The sequence below is a fragment of the Juglans regia genome, chromosome 4 (assembly GCF_001411555.2).
Source record: "Juglans regia cultivar Chandler chromosome 4, Walnut 2.0, whole genome shotgun sequence".
Taxonomy (NCBI): domain Eukaryota; kingdom Viridiplantae; phylum Streptophyta; class Magnoliopsida; order Fagales; family Juglandaceae; genus Juglans; species Juglans regia.
The window spans coordinates 17,134,089-17,153,596 of NC_049904.1; the positions used below are offsets into that span (position 1 = coordinate 17,134,089).

General features: G+C 36.1%; 1 protein-coding gene across 1 annotated transcript; it reads right to left on the minus strand.

Moving 5' to 3' along the window:
- Window positions 1-3,856: 3,856 nt before the first annotated feature.
- On the minus strand, window positions 3,857-6,286 carry LOC109018878 ((S)-scoulerine 9-O-methyltransferase-like). Its single transcript, XM_019001068.2, has 3 exons — window positions 5,503-6,286; window positions 4,988-5,052; window positions 3,857-4,335 (listed from the first exon to the last, which is right to left on the minus strand). Exons 1-3 carry the CDS (start codon window positions 6,230-6,232, stop codon window positions 4,036-4,038), a joined length of 1,095 nt encoding a protein of 364 aa, XP_018856613.2. The 5' UTR covers window positions 6,233-6,286; the 3' UTR covers window positions 3,857-4,035.
- Window positions 6,287-19,508: the final 13,222 nt, after the last annotated feature.

The window sequence follows — 19,508 nt, forward strand, 5'->3', positions numbered from 1 at the left end:
TTCACCATATCCCCACCTTCTCTTAGGATCTTCCTTCTAGTCTCTGGATCAGTGTTGGAACTGAAGAACATGGATGTCTTATCCTTATTAAGAAACCGACTAGAGGCTTTCTCATATGTGCTAAGGATCCCTTTAAGCTTTCTCCATTCTTCCAAGTTGGCCCTACCAAATAGAACACAATCATCTACAAATAACAGATGATTGATTCTCAGCCCCCCTCACAACTAAAACTCCTCTTGTGACACCTTGCTAATCAGATCTATTTAGTAGAGCACTAAGCCCCTCTGCACACATAATGAACAGGTAAGGGGATAGTGGATCCCCTTGCCTTAATCCTCTTGAAGGATAGATTTTTTCCCCTGGCTCTCCATTTACCAAAACTGAGTATGAAATAGTAGAGACACATTTCATAATGAGTTGTGTCCACTCACTACAAAAACCCAGTTTTTTTCATAATGACCTCCAAATAGTCCCACTCAATTATGTCATAGGCCTTAGACATATCAAGTTTGATGGCCATACTTCCCTTCTTGCCTTTCTTTCTCACATTCATAGTATGTAGAACCTCATAAGCGACCATTATATTATCAGTAATGATCCTTCCAGGTATAAAGGCACTCTGGTTGGATGAGATGATATCTGCTAGCACTCCTTTCAACCTATTTAGAAGCACTTTTGACACAATTTTGTAGATGACATTACAAAGGTTGATTGGCCTGTATTTAGTAACATACAAGGGGCTTTTTGTTTTGGGGATTAGTGCAATATAAGTAAAATTAATAGCAGAAACTAGAGAATGACCATTAAGAAAGCTTAACACTGCATTGCATACCTCCTCACCTATAGTATCCCAATGGTTTTGGTAGAAACAGGCATCAAAGCCATCTGGACCAGGTGACTTCAAAGGACCTATTTGTTGAATGGCATCTTCAATTTCCAACCTACAGAAGGGCCTAACCAATCTTTCATTCATCTCACTTGTTACCCGAGCCTCTACCTGCTTCACACTTTCTTCTGTCTCATCAACATTAAATCTACTCTCTGCATCTTGAAGCTATTTTAGTAGTTCCAACTTCTCTTTTATTTCCGTTGTTCTATCTGAGCTAATATGTCTACTCCACCTTTGAAGAGCTGCCTTACAAGACTAACTTGGTCTGTATCTTGTGGTTCTGGACATCTCTATTCATTGAATGCCAGGCCCCTTTAATAACTCCCTCACAACCCTCCTCCTTTGCCCAACTAGCCTCATATATGAAAACTCTTATTTTTCTTCCCACCTTTTCACCACTCTTCTTCATTGTCAAGAGGATTGGCTGATGGTCTAAGCTTCTACCTATCAACACATCCACCCAATGATCATAGAACATTTGTGACCATTTTGAATTGGCCACTGCCCTATCTAACATTTCTTTTATAAAAGTCTCATCTTCGTGCTTGTTATTCCATGTAAACTTATTCTCTCTCCAACCAAGATCAAATAAGTTCCCCCCTTCTAGTGTAGTTCTAAACCCTTCCATTTGTCTCTCTGATCTTGCCCTCCCTTCCATCTTTTCATCATTTGAAATAATTTCATTGAAGTCCCCTAGTATGCACCACCCTTGATTGGACCTTGGTTTTAATGCTTTTAACAAGTTCCAAGTCTCATCTCTTCTACTAATTATTTAGTTTTATAAGTAAGGCTCATGGCTTGATCAATTTTGTTCTGATCTATACATGCAACGACACGGTTCAATAATTCTAAGGTTGGAATATTGATAATTTTTATTGAGCCTAAATTAAATTTAATGGGCCTAAATTAAATTTAATTGGCCATATTGGATAAACCCATGAGTGATAAATTATTGAGGTTGATTAGGAATTTTAATTAGGCTCAATAACTAGGTTAAATCTCATTTATTATTTATTGAACGAGTTAGACTCTTTTTAGAATTTAAAGATCGGCCATTAGAAATTTATTTCAATTTAAAATCATCATTGATTGAAGTCCCTTAAACAGTCTCAGTCGCTGCCAATCCTACATTGAATGAACTACTAGATCATGTTTTTAAATTCAAACTCTCTTATTGAATGAATGCGACCGAGTTCAACTCGAACTCGTTGGCACCCTCTCCCAAATCTCTCTATAAATATATTCTTTTTCATGTGTTATTTGGAAAAACTATAAACCTCCGTAAGTACAACAGTCAATCCCAAGATACCAAATCCAGTACCGTGTGTGTCCCACGTTCACCATGCCAATAGTCAACTATCACATGATTCCTCTCACAACATCCCTCATGTTTTCTCTATTTTTCTCTCTCATGTTTGTTTTCTCTCAAACTCTCGGTTAATCTATTTCTCTCTCTAGCCAACACCGAGCCCATGAAAGGAAATCAGTCGCGCCCCAAAAATATTAGATTAGCGCTACAAGATAAGTAGATTGATCATAAATTAGGATTAACATAGATTATCTAGTTATATTATTATTATTATTAAAGTCAGTTTATTTGAAAGCCAATGTTTATGTACCATGCATGTTATGATATCTGTAAGTACGTCATTCATCATAACTCATGATCATGTTTCATTCTTCATACTATAGTTATGTAGATATTATGCATCCATCTCACGCATCTCACGTTGCATAAAATACATAAACTTTCATAAGATAAAGTGTAAGATAAAGATCAGATAAATTAGACGGCCATTTAGATGCATGGTACCAATTCAGTCAAGGTGGATGTGCAAACCACGAAGTCAAACATTGTTTATTATAATATTTTATCAAATCAGATCAGCGGTTCCCCTTGTGACCACAAGATGTGGGACCAGTGCACAACCTTGCACACAGGGTTAAGTGTGTTGGTCAATCAGACAAGTAAGATAATTCAGATCAATCAATATACTAAAAGTATTTTCAAGTCATGCATGTCATCAACATATTTATGAACATGATTTTAATTCTCAGCATGAAATATTTTATAAAAAACCTTATGTTAAGTATGTTTACGTTATGATGAGTTTTTTACTGAATTTTCGACTCATTTTAATTATTTTATGTTTTTAAACCACCACATGTAAAAATATTTATGAAAGCAGAGCTATAGGACAAGACTTGGTCTAGGGAGGCATGACATTAGTCTAGATCATGTACATAGATTTTAAATTTTGATTTTTATGGTACATATTTCAAGAAATTTTAATAAATACATTCGTGCAGTCTTTCTTATGGTCTCAGTATTTTATAAAGAATGATTTTATTTATAGAATCTTTGTACTTGACTTTTCCTATAGAATAACAGAAAATATATTTAAATCAAGGTCAGTAGTAGTACTCTGCCTCTCCAAAACTTTAAAATAATAACTTTATTATTAACCATGGGGAGCGGAGTGTTACAATACATATAACTAATTTGTACGGTTTCCTTATTGTTGAAGCCCAAAAAAGAAAAGGAAAAAAGAAAAGAGAGTATCAAGTATCTCATGTTTATGTTTCAATCTGCTTGATGTAATTGGCAATAAAATGAGATGATTGAGAATAAATTTGTAAAAGAAAAGTGTTACAGCTACAAAAAGATCTCACAAAAGTGCACTTATACAAACTTTCATGGCTTTATATAATACCTATATATATTTTGTAAAATAAGTAGCTTTACAATCTAATGTACCATATCAAGGCCCCTCAGTTTATGAGTTTACTTTTGTAAAATTTCTTTATGGCTAATTCATTTTTCTTTTTTAAATATGTTGTGGGCAACATTAAGCCTACCCATACTATCGTAAACATATATTGCGTGATGTCTTAGATGGATCAACATCTTACAATAAATTTAATATAAAACAAAAGAGAAATATGTTATAAATTAAACTAAGGAGAAACATACAAAGCAACAGAAAGTTATATTATTAATTATAAAGAAATTAAAACACGAAATTAAGGTACACTAGGTACTCGTCCTTTTGTTTTTGGTTGCTTTGCATTTGCTGTAAATTTTATTCTCAACCATTTCGTTTTATTCTGGCAGATTGGAACTCACACATGAGTAGTACTGTTAATTACTTATGAAACTCTATAACATGAACCGACCAATGAGGCATTGGGAAGATCTCCATTTTAGTAAACCCTACAGCTTTTCCCAGATCCTTGAATTCTGCTAGTGTTCGCTCTTTACCTCCAGTCATTAGGAGCATCATGAAGAAGTCTTCCATTATAACGTCCTTTGCCTCGAGATTGTTTCCCAATTCTTCGGAGATTACCATTTCCACGATTATCACCTTTCCATGTCGTGGTAATGCTTCCCAGCAATTTCTCAACAACTTCTTGCAATGCTCATCATCCCAGTTATGGAGTATACACTGCTTAAGTACAAATCAAAATGCACACATGTTTGGAATATTGCATTATTATATATAGTGAAGTATTTATATTATACTTCATGATATTATGATCACGTACGTATATACGTGTATATATATATACACACACTCATTTTTCATGCATTCTCCCTATATATATAGCTTCTTTCAATAAGAACCAAATTTATTGGCTTTTTCCTAGTTAATTATAAGCTATTTTTATTTATTCATTTATATACTTTTGTATCTCAATTGCAGCTTTGGGATCCCCTTTCGTTCTTCTAGGCCCTAATTAACTTTCCATTTTAGTTTCAAAGATCACCATACTAGCTACAACTTCAATTCCCAAGACATCATGCTTAATTCCCTTGCCTGCCCTCTAATTTGAACTACCTTATAGCCCAAAAATGCATGAATAAAAGGATACCCAAAACAAAATAAGAATTCATAAGAGAATAAGAAGGAAGAGAAATTCTATCGGGGAGCCTTACCCACCTAATTAATATGTAATTTGTCATTTTTGTCATTCTATCTTAATGCTTAAATATGTCATGCGTTTTATAAATAGAAGGGTAAAAATGACAAATCACATATTGATTAGGTGAGAGTATGTGAATTAAGGCTTCTTTATAGCATTTCTCAAGAAGAAAACCTTCAATAAAATTGTTTGGGCATTTGGGATGGATTTGAACATATCTCCAGCCACATGCTTTACACCTAAAGACAAATGAATAATATTTGGAGTTGATTAATATCGTAAGTAAGAAGTACTAGACATGATAATTAATTATGAATGATGTACATATATTTAGATTAACTAGTATACATGTTCTCACCTACTAATATGAAAGAGAGATCATAGAGCTAATTGATTCTTTGTCCCTACTGATATAAAATGTTAGTATCATTACCCATAAATTAATACAGATTAGGACTTCGACATGATGTTATCTTTCGCAAGTAATATATATTTTGGTTTGAATAAGTATTTGCGGCAAGTTATGAGCCGCTGAAAAAAGAAGTGGCCGCAAAAGGCCAAATATGTTTTACATGACACACAACATACTCCACATCAACCAAGTTAAGAATATAAGCATTTTTACTCCACATCAAAAATAAGTATTTGCGGCAATAAGCTATGCCGTAGATCAAAGGTGTAGGTCTAACCTGGGAGCTTGGGAGCAGCATCAATTACATGTGGCAGATCAAAGTTCAATCCACGAACGTGTGGATACGTAGAGGTTATCTTTGCAAGAATGGTTCCAGTGCCGCCCCCCACATCCATCAACTCCTTCAAATCTTTGAAGCCACCGTACAACTTAAACACATCCTTAAACTGTAATTTAGCGCAAACTTCCATAAACTCATCGAACACTTGTCTCAATCTTGGCTTCTCTCCCATGTAGTCATAGAAGTTCAGTCCATAGGACTTGTAGAATGGCGAGCTTCCAGGATCAAGCACCGCATCCTTGATCATATATTGGCTTTCCAGCATCTCCCTTTCAGTAGCAAATAAGATAAAGGAAGTTGTGAAATTTGCCAGCTCGTCGGTAGTACCGCTACGGATCACTAAGCATCGGCTTTTCTTTGTTAGGCCATAGGTCCATTCTTGGCGTCCATGTTCTCCATTATTCCCTAATGGCTTTCGAGATATTGATAAGATAGAGTTTGCACCAAGAACTCTTAGCACCCTCTCCAAAGTGCATGCTGCAGAACTTGGATCTTTTGTTGGGATCTTTGAAATTATCTCTGCTGCAGAAATATGAGCATCAGGCCCTGCATCTGCGATTATACTGAACACTTTCAGCTCAATTGCAGCTCTTAGAGCCATTTGGGTGCTAGCCAAACCTCCCAACTGCGAGCTTATGAAATGGTCTCCATCTTCTTGGACTTCCATGTTTTGGACTTGTTCTATCTTTTGATATCTTTCCTTATCAATATTAGCATATGCAATATGCATGTATATATAATCGAAGTCAGTACGTAATTTCCGGTAGATAATAATAGCTAGCTATCCTATCCTGGCTAGCTATAGAGTTTAACTTAGGGTTGGTATATTTATACCAAACTGCGAGTTTGGCTAGCTATAGAGTTTGGCTATAGGGTTGGTATAATACCAAACTAAGAATTTGGATACTGCTGTACTATTATTCATCAACCGGAAAACATAGTGGAGGAATAGATCTTTGGAATTTAGAAATCTACGCTGTGCATGCCTCAAAATTAATGGTTAGTTTTTTTTTTTTTTTTTTAAATCCTTAATAACTAAAGTTAGAGCTTACCATTTAAATCCTTAGAATCCAATTGAAACCCTATAAAGTTTGGAAGAAACCGAAATCCTAAACAATTACCCCAAACCCCAAACTTGATTTAAAATCCTAGTGGATCCGATTTTTAACATTGTATTTAATCACTCGATTAAATCACTTTCACATGCTATTAATACCCCCAGTTCATGTTATAACATCATTATTCAACGCTTAAATCCTTGAAAATTTGATTGGGCCAAGAAAAATAGGATTTGGGTTGATAGCATCTCAAACTTTATACAAACTCTCTTTAAACCCCAAAATGAAGCCCATTCAGTTAAGGCCCATTAGGCCAACAAATTTTGGTCACCTTGACAAAAATTCTGGAATAAGTTTCCAACCACACAAGGCTGACCTCACACTGCTCATGACAGCCCTCAAATAGTCCTTGATGAGATGGCAAAGGCAACCTCACCACCACCACCACCTACAAGGCACCTCAAGGCAGCCCATACTATGGGCAATTTGCCCCTTGTTTTGTGTAACGTCCTAATAGAAAGCCTAAACCACATGACTTGTACTATAAAATGACTAGTCAATGATACAATTAGAGCCCTATTGGAATCTTATAAAGAGCAAGAACTTCTTCTTCCCAAGCAATGTGAGATTTCATTCACCACCTACCCTTATCCTTACCATATGTGATATCACAATCTCCCCCCTTAAATTCCCGACGTCTTTCTTGGGCCAGTCCACCGTAGGTGGCACAACTCAAGTCCCACATTTCTAGTTGGGATAGTCTATGATACCATTTGTAACGTTTCAACAGAAGGCTCAAACCACATGACATATATTCCAAAAGGACTAGTCAATGATACAATTGAAGCCCCATTGGAATCCTATAAAGAGCAAGAACTTCTCCTTTCCAAGCAATGTGGGATCTCATTCAGCACCTACCCTTATCCTCATCATATGGGGTATCACATTTTGGCCAAGACTTCCATCACTCAAGACTTCACAGATGAGATAAGATGAGTTGAGACGAAAGTTGAAATTTGAATATAATATTGTTAGAATATATTTTTTTCATTATTATTTTTGTTTTGGCGTTTGAAAATTTTGAATTATGTATTTTATTTTGTGTGAAAATTTAAAAAAATTGTAATGATTATATTAGATGAAATGAGATTAGATGACCAACTCATTACATTCTGTGCTTTCTTGCTTTTGAGTTTTGAAGCCTTTGTATGTATTATCTCACAAAGCTTCATTCATGAAAGTTGTTCCTCCATAAGTCTAGGTTCTGTTAGTACCTTTTTTATTTGATTTCATGGAAATTTGGTTGGTTAAAAGTTATTTTAACCATGAAAATATCTATTTGAGCGATAAACTGGGTAGTGTGTTGTATTTTGGAGTTTCTGACCAAGCTAATGGATAGATCTTGGTCTGAAATGTTTATGTAGTGTTGCTAGCATGTTTATATAAATATTTGTTAAGGATTCTTTGCTTGATAAAAGCTTTTGATGAAAAATTTTCTCAGATCCTGAAACTTAGAAACTAGAAGAAGAAAAATAGTTTATGTTTTAAGAAAGTTTGGATCTTTTGTGGTTTAATCTTACTCCAATGACTTTGATATTTTTATTAGATGATTCTAAGCCTTTGATCTAGGAATCTGATCAGATGCATCCGTTGGTTGTCTTCATTGGCCCCAACAAAACCGAGCCAACTAGGATCAGCAACCAACATTCTCACACATTGCTAATCTCACAAGTTTCTTCCCCTATATATCAACCAACTGGGGGGACACGGGTGGGGTCTAACCTTTCTTGATTTGCAAAGTGGATACTCTGCTAAAAAAATTTCGTAATTTCCTTTTCAAAAATCACTTAAACATAAAACACTTCTCAATTTCAAATATTTAATTTTTTCATCTAATCATTACTTAATTATTATAAATCAAACTTGAGGCATGATTTGAGTTAAACTAGCATATATCTATGTGGTGATGGGTGGACGCTTGGAAGACACACTTTCTAATTAAATTCTTTGCGTAGAGGCAGAGGCTAAAAAGATGCCCTAGGAGAGCTATATAAAATTAATTTCTCGTATTTCGGTAAAGAAACACCATTTTCAACAAAATTAATTTGTGATAATAAGGGTGGTGGGGAGTTGCAAGAAAGATTAACTCATTACATCCTACATGTGGACCACCGTGCTCTTAGCCGCCAATCTTCAAAACTCCGATTGAAATGATGCCTAACGACAGACTTATGGACCACATGACGTGCCTCCAAGGCCATGCACCACACTCACCAAACGATTGGATTCCTCCTCATCTTCAAACCTTTCAGATCTGGCTATCTCGCCCCACCACCGTCGACATTATGTGGTCCTGACTCCAAAGTCCTTACCATGTCCCATAACCACATACGTTCTCAGCTCCCCCAATAGAGATATTAAAATCTCTCATAAAATGGCCTCCCAAATAATAATTTTGGTCGCACCAGGCTAATTGTAACCTCTAATTTCATCCCAATATTGTAACTTCTCACCCCCTGTCAATTTAATTCATCCTCAATCAATCGTGTCTATCTCTCCATTATATCTCTCCATTACAACACACTCTAGGCACATCAATTATTTTATAAAGGAAAATTATGTGCACCACACTATCATCCTACTTTCATTTTACTCTGTAAGATGCAACACATTTATCACAATTAGTTAATATTGTATTTGATGATCTTTTAGTGATAAATGTGTGACATCTTATATAATAGAATAACTCAAAATGTGTCACGATACACATCTCTTTACTTTTTCCTCCTATTTTGCAACTTCATGACAAGTCAAAATTATTATTTTTTTCCCGTCTTGTTACCCAAGTTGACAACTTCTGCTTGGAGATCGCCAGCTTGCATGGGAAGGAAGGAACTCATACGGGTAAGTTTTCAAGCTTGTTGTTTTTTAAACTACTGTTTTGATTTAACTTTTCCGTTTGGTTACTAAGAAAATATGGGAAAGTGAGAGTTAAGCAACTAAGTTAATTTATTCATATATAGTAAAAAAAGAATAAGAATTGATTCTCCTCCATTAAAAAAAAAAAAACATTTAAAAAAAGTTAGGGCCACATGTCCAATAGTGACTCCTCCCCAGTTTTATTAATAAAAATCTTCACTTATGGCGAAGTAATACCGTGGAAACAAAAAATTCACTGCATATCAAAAGGGCCTATCAAAGCAAAGAAACAAGTTACATAATTGGCCTATGAATACGACTATACACCTCTACTACAGGAATCTGACACCTCTATAAAATATCAATATGGGCAATATTTAGTCTTTTCTTCCACTTCATTTTGATAGATATGTTCCTGAACCAAAAAAGAATCTGCTCCCAACAAGCTTGGATCGACATGTTTCTATCCTCCATACGCAACCTGCATTGGCGAATCCAAAGAATCCATACAAAAAAAACTGGCATGATACCCTTAGATGTTCCATTTGGGATGACCGTTTTTCTATAGAAACCCAAGTCCACAATCATTCTCTCCAACTTTGTTGTTGTTCATACTCAACCTCAAGCATAATTGATGCCTTTGTCCACAGCTTCAACGCAAACTCCCCCTTTCCTAGTACATGGTCCATTGTTTGAATCTTTGGCTACTCAGAGCATACACACGCCGAACATAAGGAAATGCCCATGCGTTGGACATTGATGTCTACGCTCAAAGCCCCATGTAACCCTTTCCAGCATACAAAAGAAATTCTGAGAGGAATGAACGTATCCCAAATAGACTTTGCCCACATGACTTCCTTATACTTGGATCGGCAAAACTCCCATCCGGATTTCATAGTGACATTACTTGATATTATTGTTGAGGCCCAATAAAGAAAAGGAAAAAAGAAAAGAGAGTATTAAGTATGTTATGTTTACGTTTCAATCTACTTGATATAATTGGCAATGGAACAAGATGATTGAGAATAAATTTGTTTAAGGAAAGGTGTTACAGCCACAAAAAGATCTCACAAAAGTGTACCTACAAACTTGCATGGATTTATATAATACCTATATATATTTTGTAAAATAGATAGCTTTACAATCTAATGTACCATATCAAGGCCCCTCAGTTTAAGAGTTTACTTTTGTAAAATTTCTTTATGGCTAATTCATTTTCTTTTTTAAATATGTTGTGGGCATAATTAAGCCTACCTATACTATCGTAAACATATCTTGCGTGATGTCTTAGATGGATCGACATCTTACGATAAATTTAGTATAAAACAAAAGAGAAATATGTCATAAATTAAACTAAGGAGAAACATACAAAGAAATGGAAACTTATATTATTAATTATAAAGAAATTAAAACACAAAATTAAGGTACACTAGGTATTCTTCCTTCAAAAAAATTAATTTCTCATATTTCGGTAAAGAAACACCATTTTCAGTCCAATTAATTTATGATAATAAGGGTGGTGGGGAGTTGCAAGAAAGAACTCATTACATCCTACATGTGGACCTCCGTGCTCCTAGTCGCCAATCTTCAAAAGTCTGATTGAAATGCTACCTAACGATAGACTTATGGACCACTTGGCATGCCTCCAAGGCAATGCGCCACACTCACCAAACAATTGGATTCCTCCTCATCTTGAAGTCTTTCAGATCTAGCTATCTCGCCCCACCACTATCGACATCATGTGGTCCAGACTCCTGAGTCTTTATCATGTCCCATAACCACGTTCTTAGCTCCCCCAATAGAGATATTAAATTCTCTCATAAAATGGCCTCCCAAATAACAATTTTCGTCCTACCAAGATAAATTATAACCTCTAATTTCATCCTAATATTGTAACTTCTCACCCCTTGTCAATTTAATTCGCCCTCATGAATCAGTCATGTGATCTATCTCTCCATTACACCACACTAGTCTAGGCACATCACTTACAAGCAAGGAAAAATTATATGCACCACACTATCATCTCACTTTCATTTTATTATGTAAGATGCGACGAATTTATCACAATTAGATAATATTCTTGCATTGGATGATTTTTTGGTGATAAATTATTTGTCACGTTTTACATAATAGAATAACTTAAAATGTGTCACGATACACATCTCTTTATTTTTTACTCCTAATTTGCAACTTCATGACAACTCAAATTTTTTTTCCTATCTTGTTACCCAAGTCGACAACTTCTACTTGGAGATCGCCAGCTTGCATGGAAAGGATGGAACTCATACGGGTCAGTTTTCAATTAAGCTTGTTGTTTTTAAAGTACAATTGTTCTGATTTTACTTTTCCGTTTGGTTACTAAGAAAATATGGGAAAGTGAGAGTCAAGTAACTAAGTTTATATTTTCAAATATTGTAAAAAATGATTTGGATATTAATTTGGTAGCTACCAAAGTTAGTGAAGACAGTTTTGGTTTATTCCTTATGTTGGCCCATTTATTTGTATTTGTTTTGAATGTATATATGCAATGCATTTTCTATAATGATGTTTTTATATATTGTCCCTCCACCCTCTCCTCTTGTATGTTCAATTTTTATTTTTAATGCAAGCTTAATTAGAAAAAAAAAAATATTTTCTCCTCCTTACCAGTTAGCAAGTGGCCGGAAGAATAAGGCTTGATTCCCCTCAAAATGTACCTACACAAATTAGTAAAAATTTATTAATCCAACAACTCTAAAATAGGGTGCTCAAAATAGATTAATGATGTAATGCATCAAAGTAGGAAATTTGAGATGCACGTTGCAAAAATATCATGATCTAAGTAGAAAAAATCTATTTACAATGTTGCTTATTGACATACCAAAAACATCACCGTAAAAAGTTTATCATATTTCTAATAGAAATAGATATTCTTGTTTTAGCTTTTTATAAGCATAATAGCCTACATACTCACAACTCTTTCCTAAGTGAATTTTATAGTCAAAGTGTCCCAACTACTACAAATAGTAAAAAAGACTTTTTCACAGCTTGTTTTGGCCTCCTGAATTTAGGTAAGAGTAAGTGCTATTTTAGTACCTCTATACTACAAACTGCTTAATTGTCATAATTTAATTTGAAAGATAAATTTTAAAATTTGAATCTTACAAATCAAATCTTACAATTTAAGTCCTTTAAAAAAAATCTTACAATTTAAGTGATGTAGATGGTGTGCTCTACACACCGACTTGTGAATATGCCAATTCCTTTTAAAATAAACTATTAGCACTTGTATTATGAACATATTTCACAGCACCACACACGCAATCACCTGCAACTAAAGAGAAATGGGGCTTGGGGGTTCGTGTGAACGCCTATCATGCCTAAGTCAGTAAAAGTAATAGACATTTCTCTAGTCATAGCAGAAGATGGGTCTCGTTGTCATACTTGGGTGATATAAATAGAGCCCTTGATGTCTTATGTTTTACATGATAACCGCCTGATTGCTTTTTTGAAATTGAAGTTGGGAGATATACAAGCTTCACTTGATAAGGATAAACTAATAACTTATCTCCCCAGGTTCTTTGGTAGCTATCATTTCTGTGATAACCGCTTAGATCCTTCTAGTTAAGGCTTATTGGGTTAGGCTATTGTTCAGGCCCATGCCATGGCCCAATAGGACCCGAAGAGGAAAGGTTAAAGCTCTTCTAGTTACCCCATCGAAATCTCATCCGGCGAAGCGTGATGAGACTTGTAATCATGGTGACACTTCGTTACACAGGTTTTTCGTCATTTCATACTGCCATGTCAAGACATTGTTTCCCTTTCACGCCCCTTCGCATTCCCCCTTTCTGTTACTTATTCTTCTCAAACACTCCTTTTCGCTACTCTCCTTTCTTTGTATTCTCTCCCTCTCCCAAATACTCTGCTTCCTTGTGTTTCTTCCCAGTTTTTTCTTGAATCAATGGCTTCCTCCAAACCCAACTTCCCTTCTTCATCCCACAAAGACAGGTCTTCACCACTTTGCGACCCTCCCTCTCACTCTAAGGAGGTGGCCGTTAACCCTTCTTCTGAAGGGGTAGTTGCTCCGCGTTCAATTTTCGAAGGCCATGGATAGTCTTCGACTGTCTCCCGTCGTGTGTTGGACTCTATGAGGGATAGCTACAACATCCCATATTCTGTGGCCTTGGGCCTGCCTAAGCAGTGCCGTGGAGCCATCAATATGAGGGGAATGGTTGTTTCTGTGACCCTGTATTTGGCCATGGTCTCGATGGCGCTCTTTTTGCCCTTTGTCCATCTGGTGCGTGATGTGCTAGACTTCTTGGGTCTTGCTTTTGCCCAACTTGTGCCTAATGCATAGAGGATTCTGATGTATTTGTGCGTTCTTTGGCGACGAGTTTTGGAACCCACAGGTGATGAGTATGTTGACATTACCGCTTGTGAATTCTTTCTTTGCACGATTTCAGGCTCTTGGAAGTGAATTTTTGCAGTTTTTTCGCCTGAAGGTATAACCGTATTGCTAGGTACCCAAATGCTATTTAGCGTAATTCATTCTAGAACATAATAGAAAATTTCTTTGTTCTCTATCCTTTTCTCTCATCTCTCTATTCTCACAGAGGAACTCCCATCAAAGAGCGCAGTCCTTTTGTGCATTTTGTCAAACACCTGGAGTGTGCAACAAGTTGGTATCATAGAGGCACCAGTCTTAGTGATGTACTTGCATACATTATTACATTTTATGGCTGAAGCAACCAGATTAACTCAGTCGCAAGATGGGCTCATGCCCTTAAGAATGCTACACATTCTCAATACCAGAATCTAGAGATTGGAGTGCTAGCCCTAAAAAGACAAACAGATTCATAATACTAGAATATATAAATTGAAACGCTAGCCCTGGAAAATACAGACAGATTCTATTGTCCATCAACTTTCAGCTTCGATAGTGTAGCTGTAAAGATGGAACCACAATACCAACTGGCTGGAGGAACTTCTTCTAATGTCCATGCAAGATGTAACAGCCCGCTAGAAATTAAATGGTGGAATTTCTATAGGCTTTTCGGAACTTTGTGACAAGTCAACTTATTGCGTAAGTTTTAGTATGTCAGCATAGTTAGTATTGCCACTCACTATAAGGGCCAAAAATGAAATTTTATTTATTTGAGGTAGTTGGAAGTGTCAAAATGGGACATGGTCTACGTCATTAGTTTTGTATGAATATTTAAGATTTTATGGAGTAATGAACTCATTTTTAGTTTTCGGACGAAATGCTTATTCAAAAATGCATTTTGATTATTTCAAGGCACTTCTGGGTTGAATTTTGATAAACGATTTTTCCTATTAGGTTAGTATATATGTATGTATATTTAGGATTTAGGTTATGTTTGGATACTTTGCTAAAAAAATTCAGATTTTTTTTTTCAAAATCACTTAAAGATAAAACACATTTCAATTTCAAATCTTTAAATTTTTCATCTAATCATTACTTAATTATTATAAATCAAACTAGAGGCATGATTTGAGTTAAACTAGCATATATATATATAGGTGTGTGTGTGTGTGTGTTGATGGGTGGACGCATGCAAGAAACACTTTTTTAAATTCTTTGTGCAGAGGTGGAGGCTAAAATGATGCCCTAGGACTTAGGAGAGCTATATAAAATTAATTTCTCGTATTTTGGTAAAGAAATTCCATTTTCATTCAAATTAATTTATGATAATAAGGGTGGTGGGGAGTTGCAAGAAAGAACTCATTACATCCTACATGTGGACCACCGTGCTCCCAGCCGCCAATCTTCAAAACTCCGATTGAAATGCTGCCTAATGACAGACTTATGGACCAAATGACGTGCCTCCAAGGCAATGCGCCACACTCACCAAACGATTGGATTCCTCCTCATCTTGAAGTCTTTTAGATCTAGCGATCTTGCCCCACCACCGTCGACATTCATGTGGTCCTGAACCCTGAGTCTTTATCATGTCCCATAACCATGTTCTTAGCTCCCCCAATAGAGATATTAAATTCTCTCATAAAATGGCCTCCCAAATAACAATTTTGGTCCCACCAAGATAAATTACAACCTCTAATTTCATCTTAATATTGTAACTTCTCACCCCTTGTCAATTTAATTCGCCCCCATGAATCAATCATGTGATCTATCTCTCCATTACACCACAATAGTCTAGGCACATCACTTATCTTGTAAGGAAAAATTATATGCACCACACTATCATCTCACTTTCATTTTATTATGTAAGATGTGACACATTTATCACAATTAGATAATATTCTTGTATTGGATGATTCTTTGGTGATAAATTATTTGTCACACTTTACAGAATAGAATACCTTAAAATGTGTCACGATACACATCTCTTTATTTTTTACTCCTAATTTGCAACTTTATGACAACTCTATTTTTGTTTTCTTGTCTTGTTACCCAAGTCGACAGCTTCTACTTGGAGATCGCCAGGTTGCATGGGAAGGATGGAACTCATACGGGTCAGTTTTCAATTAAGCTTGATGTTTTTAAAGTACTACTGTTTTTATTTTACTTTTCCGTTTGGTTACTAAGAAAATATGGGAAAGTGAGAGTCAAGTAACTAAGTTTATATATTCATATATTGTAAAAAATGGTTTGGATATTATTTTGGTAGCTTCCAAAGTTAGTGAAGACATAGTTTTGCTTTATTCCTTATGTTGGCCCATTTATTTGTATTTGTTTTGATTGTATATATGAAATGCATTTTCTATAATGATGTTTTTATATATTGTCCCTCCACCCTCTCCTCTTGTATCTTCAATTTTTATTTTTAATGCAAGCTTAATTAGAAAAAAAATATATTTTCTCCTCCTTACCAGTTAGCAAGTGGCCGGAAGAATAAGACTTGATTCCCCTCAAAATGTACGTACACAAATTAGCAAAAATTTATTAATCCAACAACTCTAAAATAGTGTGCTGAAAATAGATTAATGATGTAATGCATCAAAGTAGGTAATTTGAGATTCATGTTGCAAAAATATCATGATCTAAGTAGAAAAAATCTATTTACAATGTTGCTTATTGACATACCAAAAACATCACCGTAAAAAGTTTATCACATTTCTAACAGAAATAGATATTCTTGTTTTAGCTTTTTAAAAGCATAATAGGCTCCATACTCACAACTCTCTCCTATCACGTAATCACCTGCAACTAAAGAGAAATGGGGCTTGGGGGTTCGTGTGAACGCCTATGATGCCTAAGTCAGTAAAAGTAATAGAGATTTCTCTAGTCGTAAAAGAAGATGGGTCTCGTTGTCGTACTTGGGTGATATAAATAGAGCCCCTGATGTCTTCTTATGTTTGACATGATAACCGCCTGATTGCTTTTTTGAAATTCAAGTTGCGAGATATACAAGCTTCACTTAATAAGGATAAATTGATAACTTACCTCCCCAAGTTTTTTGGTAGCTATCATTTCTGTGATAACCACTTATATCCTACTAGTTAAGGCTTATTGGGTTAGGCTATTGTTCGGGCCCATGACATGGCCCAGTAGGACCCGAAGTGGAAAGGTTAAAGCTCTTCTAGTTACCCCATCGAAATCTCATCAGGTAAAGCGTGATGAGACTTGTAATCATGGTGACACTTCGTTACACAGGTTTTTCATCATTTTATACTGCCATGTCAAGACATTGTTTCCCTTTCACGCCCCTTCGCATTCCCCTCTTTTGTTACTAATTCTTCTCGAACACTCCTTTTCGCTACTCTCATTTCTGTGTTCTCTCCTTCTCCCAAATACTCTGCTTCCTTGTGTTTCCTCCCAGTTTTTTCTTGAATCAATGGCTTCCTCCAAACCCAACTTCCCTTCTTCATCCCACAAAGACAGGTCTTCACGACTATGAGACCCTCCTTCTCACTTTGAGGAGGTGGCCGTTAACCCTTCTTCTGAAGGGATAGTTGCTCAGCGTTCAATCTTCGAAGGCCATCGATAGTCTTCGACTATCTCCCGTCATGAGTTGGACTCTATGAGGGATAGCTACAACATCCCAGATTCTGTGGCCTTGGGCCTGCCTAAGCAGCGCCTTGGAGCCATCAATATGAGGCAAATGGTTGTTTCTGTGACCTTGTATTTGGCCATGCTCTCGATGGGGCTCTTTTTGCCCTTTGTCCATCTGGTGTGTGATGTGCTAGACTTCCTGGGTCTTGCTTTTGCCCAGCTTGTGCCTAATGCACGAAGGATTCTGATGGATTGATGCGTTATTTGGCGATGAGTTTTGGAACCCACAAGTGATGAGTGTTGACATTACCGCTTGTGAATTCTTTCTTTGCACGATTTCAGGCGGTTGGAAGGGAATTTTTGTAGTTTTAGGGTTCACAATAAATTGATCCAACTAGAACGCAAGTATTCTCACCCCAAAGATTGGCAAAAGAAATCCTTCTTTGAATTGGGCTATGGCTGGGAATTTCTTGAAGATGAGTCGGCAAACCAAGAATTTCCCATTAAGACTTCGTGGAATCCAGTTCCCGATGAGCGTGGCTTGGAGATTATCCTTTCTGACTGAGAGGAGGCTTGCATTCGGTTGGTACAAGCCTAGGCAGATAAGAACAGTAGCTCGACTTGGTCAGAGGTAATTATAATCCCCTCCAATATTGATAGATTTGTGATGGAGCCAAGCAGGGCACATGTTTCTGGTTGTCAATTTCTGACAAATGGTTCGAAAAGAGGCCCACCTTCAAAGATAGGAGGTGAGAAGAAGAAGAAGGCTCATTTGGGAGCGAAGCCTTTGGAGGAATCCAATTTCACAGGGGGTAAACGCTCACCAACACCCTTGAAGAGTCATGGAAAGGCCTCAGGTCACCCCCAAGTGCCCACAACCAACTCCTTCGACGCGATTATTTCATAGGCCGAGGATGATTTGGTGTTGGTGATCAAGGTCGAGTCTGCCTTGTCGCCTAATGATCCTCCTGAGGTTGCCCCACAGACTTCCCCGTACACAATGGCCCTACATGATGACGTTAACATGGATGAGGGCAAGGTCATCGCGACCTTGAATTGTGGGGAGTTAAAAATCATATGGAGAGAAAATCGGGAGAAGATATATATGGTTGTTTGATCAAAGTAGTGGTATATATAGCTTGCTGTTGAAAACCCTATAGGGAGTAGATTATGTATGTGCATGGGATATGGGAGTGAAAACTACTCCCTGGTTGCCGTGGCTTGGGCTTATTGGTCCATTCCATGTATTTGGGCTCATGGGTATGATACAATAAATGGGCTTTTTCTCTGACTTTTGGGCCTCGATCCAAAAGTCTATAATATTACGACTTGTCCTATAAATTTTCTCGGCTCATAAAAATATTTTTAACCAAATCCAAAAATATTCCAAGAATTTAACTATAATGGCAAGTCCATTAGAAAATTTGATATCCATTAAAAACCAATTTGGGCTCGTAAAATAGTAGTCATAAAATTCAACTGGGCTTTCCATATACTTAAGCCAAAAATATTTAGAAAGCAAGCTTGGTGCTGAGCCTAGGTGTTACATAACTAATTTGTACGATTTGCTTATTGTTGAAGCCCAAAGAAGAAAAGGAAGAAAGAAAAGAGAGTATCAAGTATCTAATATTTACGTTTCAATCTACATGATCTCGTTGGCAATATATACGAGATGATTGAGAGTAAATTTGTAAAAGATAAATGTTACAGCCACAAAAAGATCTCACAAAAGTACACTTACAAGCTGACATAGCTTTATATAATACCTAGATATATTTTGTAATATAAGTAGCTTTACAATCTAATGTACCACATCAAGGCAGCTCATTTTATGAGTTTACTTTTATAAAATCTCTTTATGGCTAAATCATTTTCTTTTTTAAATATGTTGTGGGCAACATTAAGCCTACTATTGTAAACATATCTTGCGTGATGTCTTATTATTCTAGATGGATCAACATCTTACAATAAATTTAATATAAAACAAAAGAGAAATATGTTATAAATTAAAC

Bases quoted from the DNA above. Each gene is read 5' to 3' on its own strand.
- LOC109018878 (XM_019001068.2), bottom strand. From the start codon at position 6,232: ATGGAAGTCCAAGAAGATGGAGACCATTTCATAAGCTCGCAGTTGGGA. The intron at 5,053-5,502 runs GTTAGACCTACA...ATTTGTCTTTAG, and splicing joins TGCTGCTCCCAAGCTCCCAG to GTGTAAAGCATGTGGCTGGA. The intron at 4,336-4,987 runs GTTTTCTTCTTG...GTACTTAAGCAG, and splicing joins CCCAAACAATTTTATTGAAG to TGTATACTCCATAACTGGGA.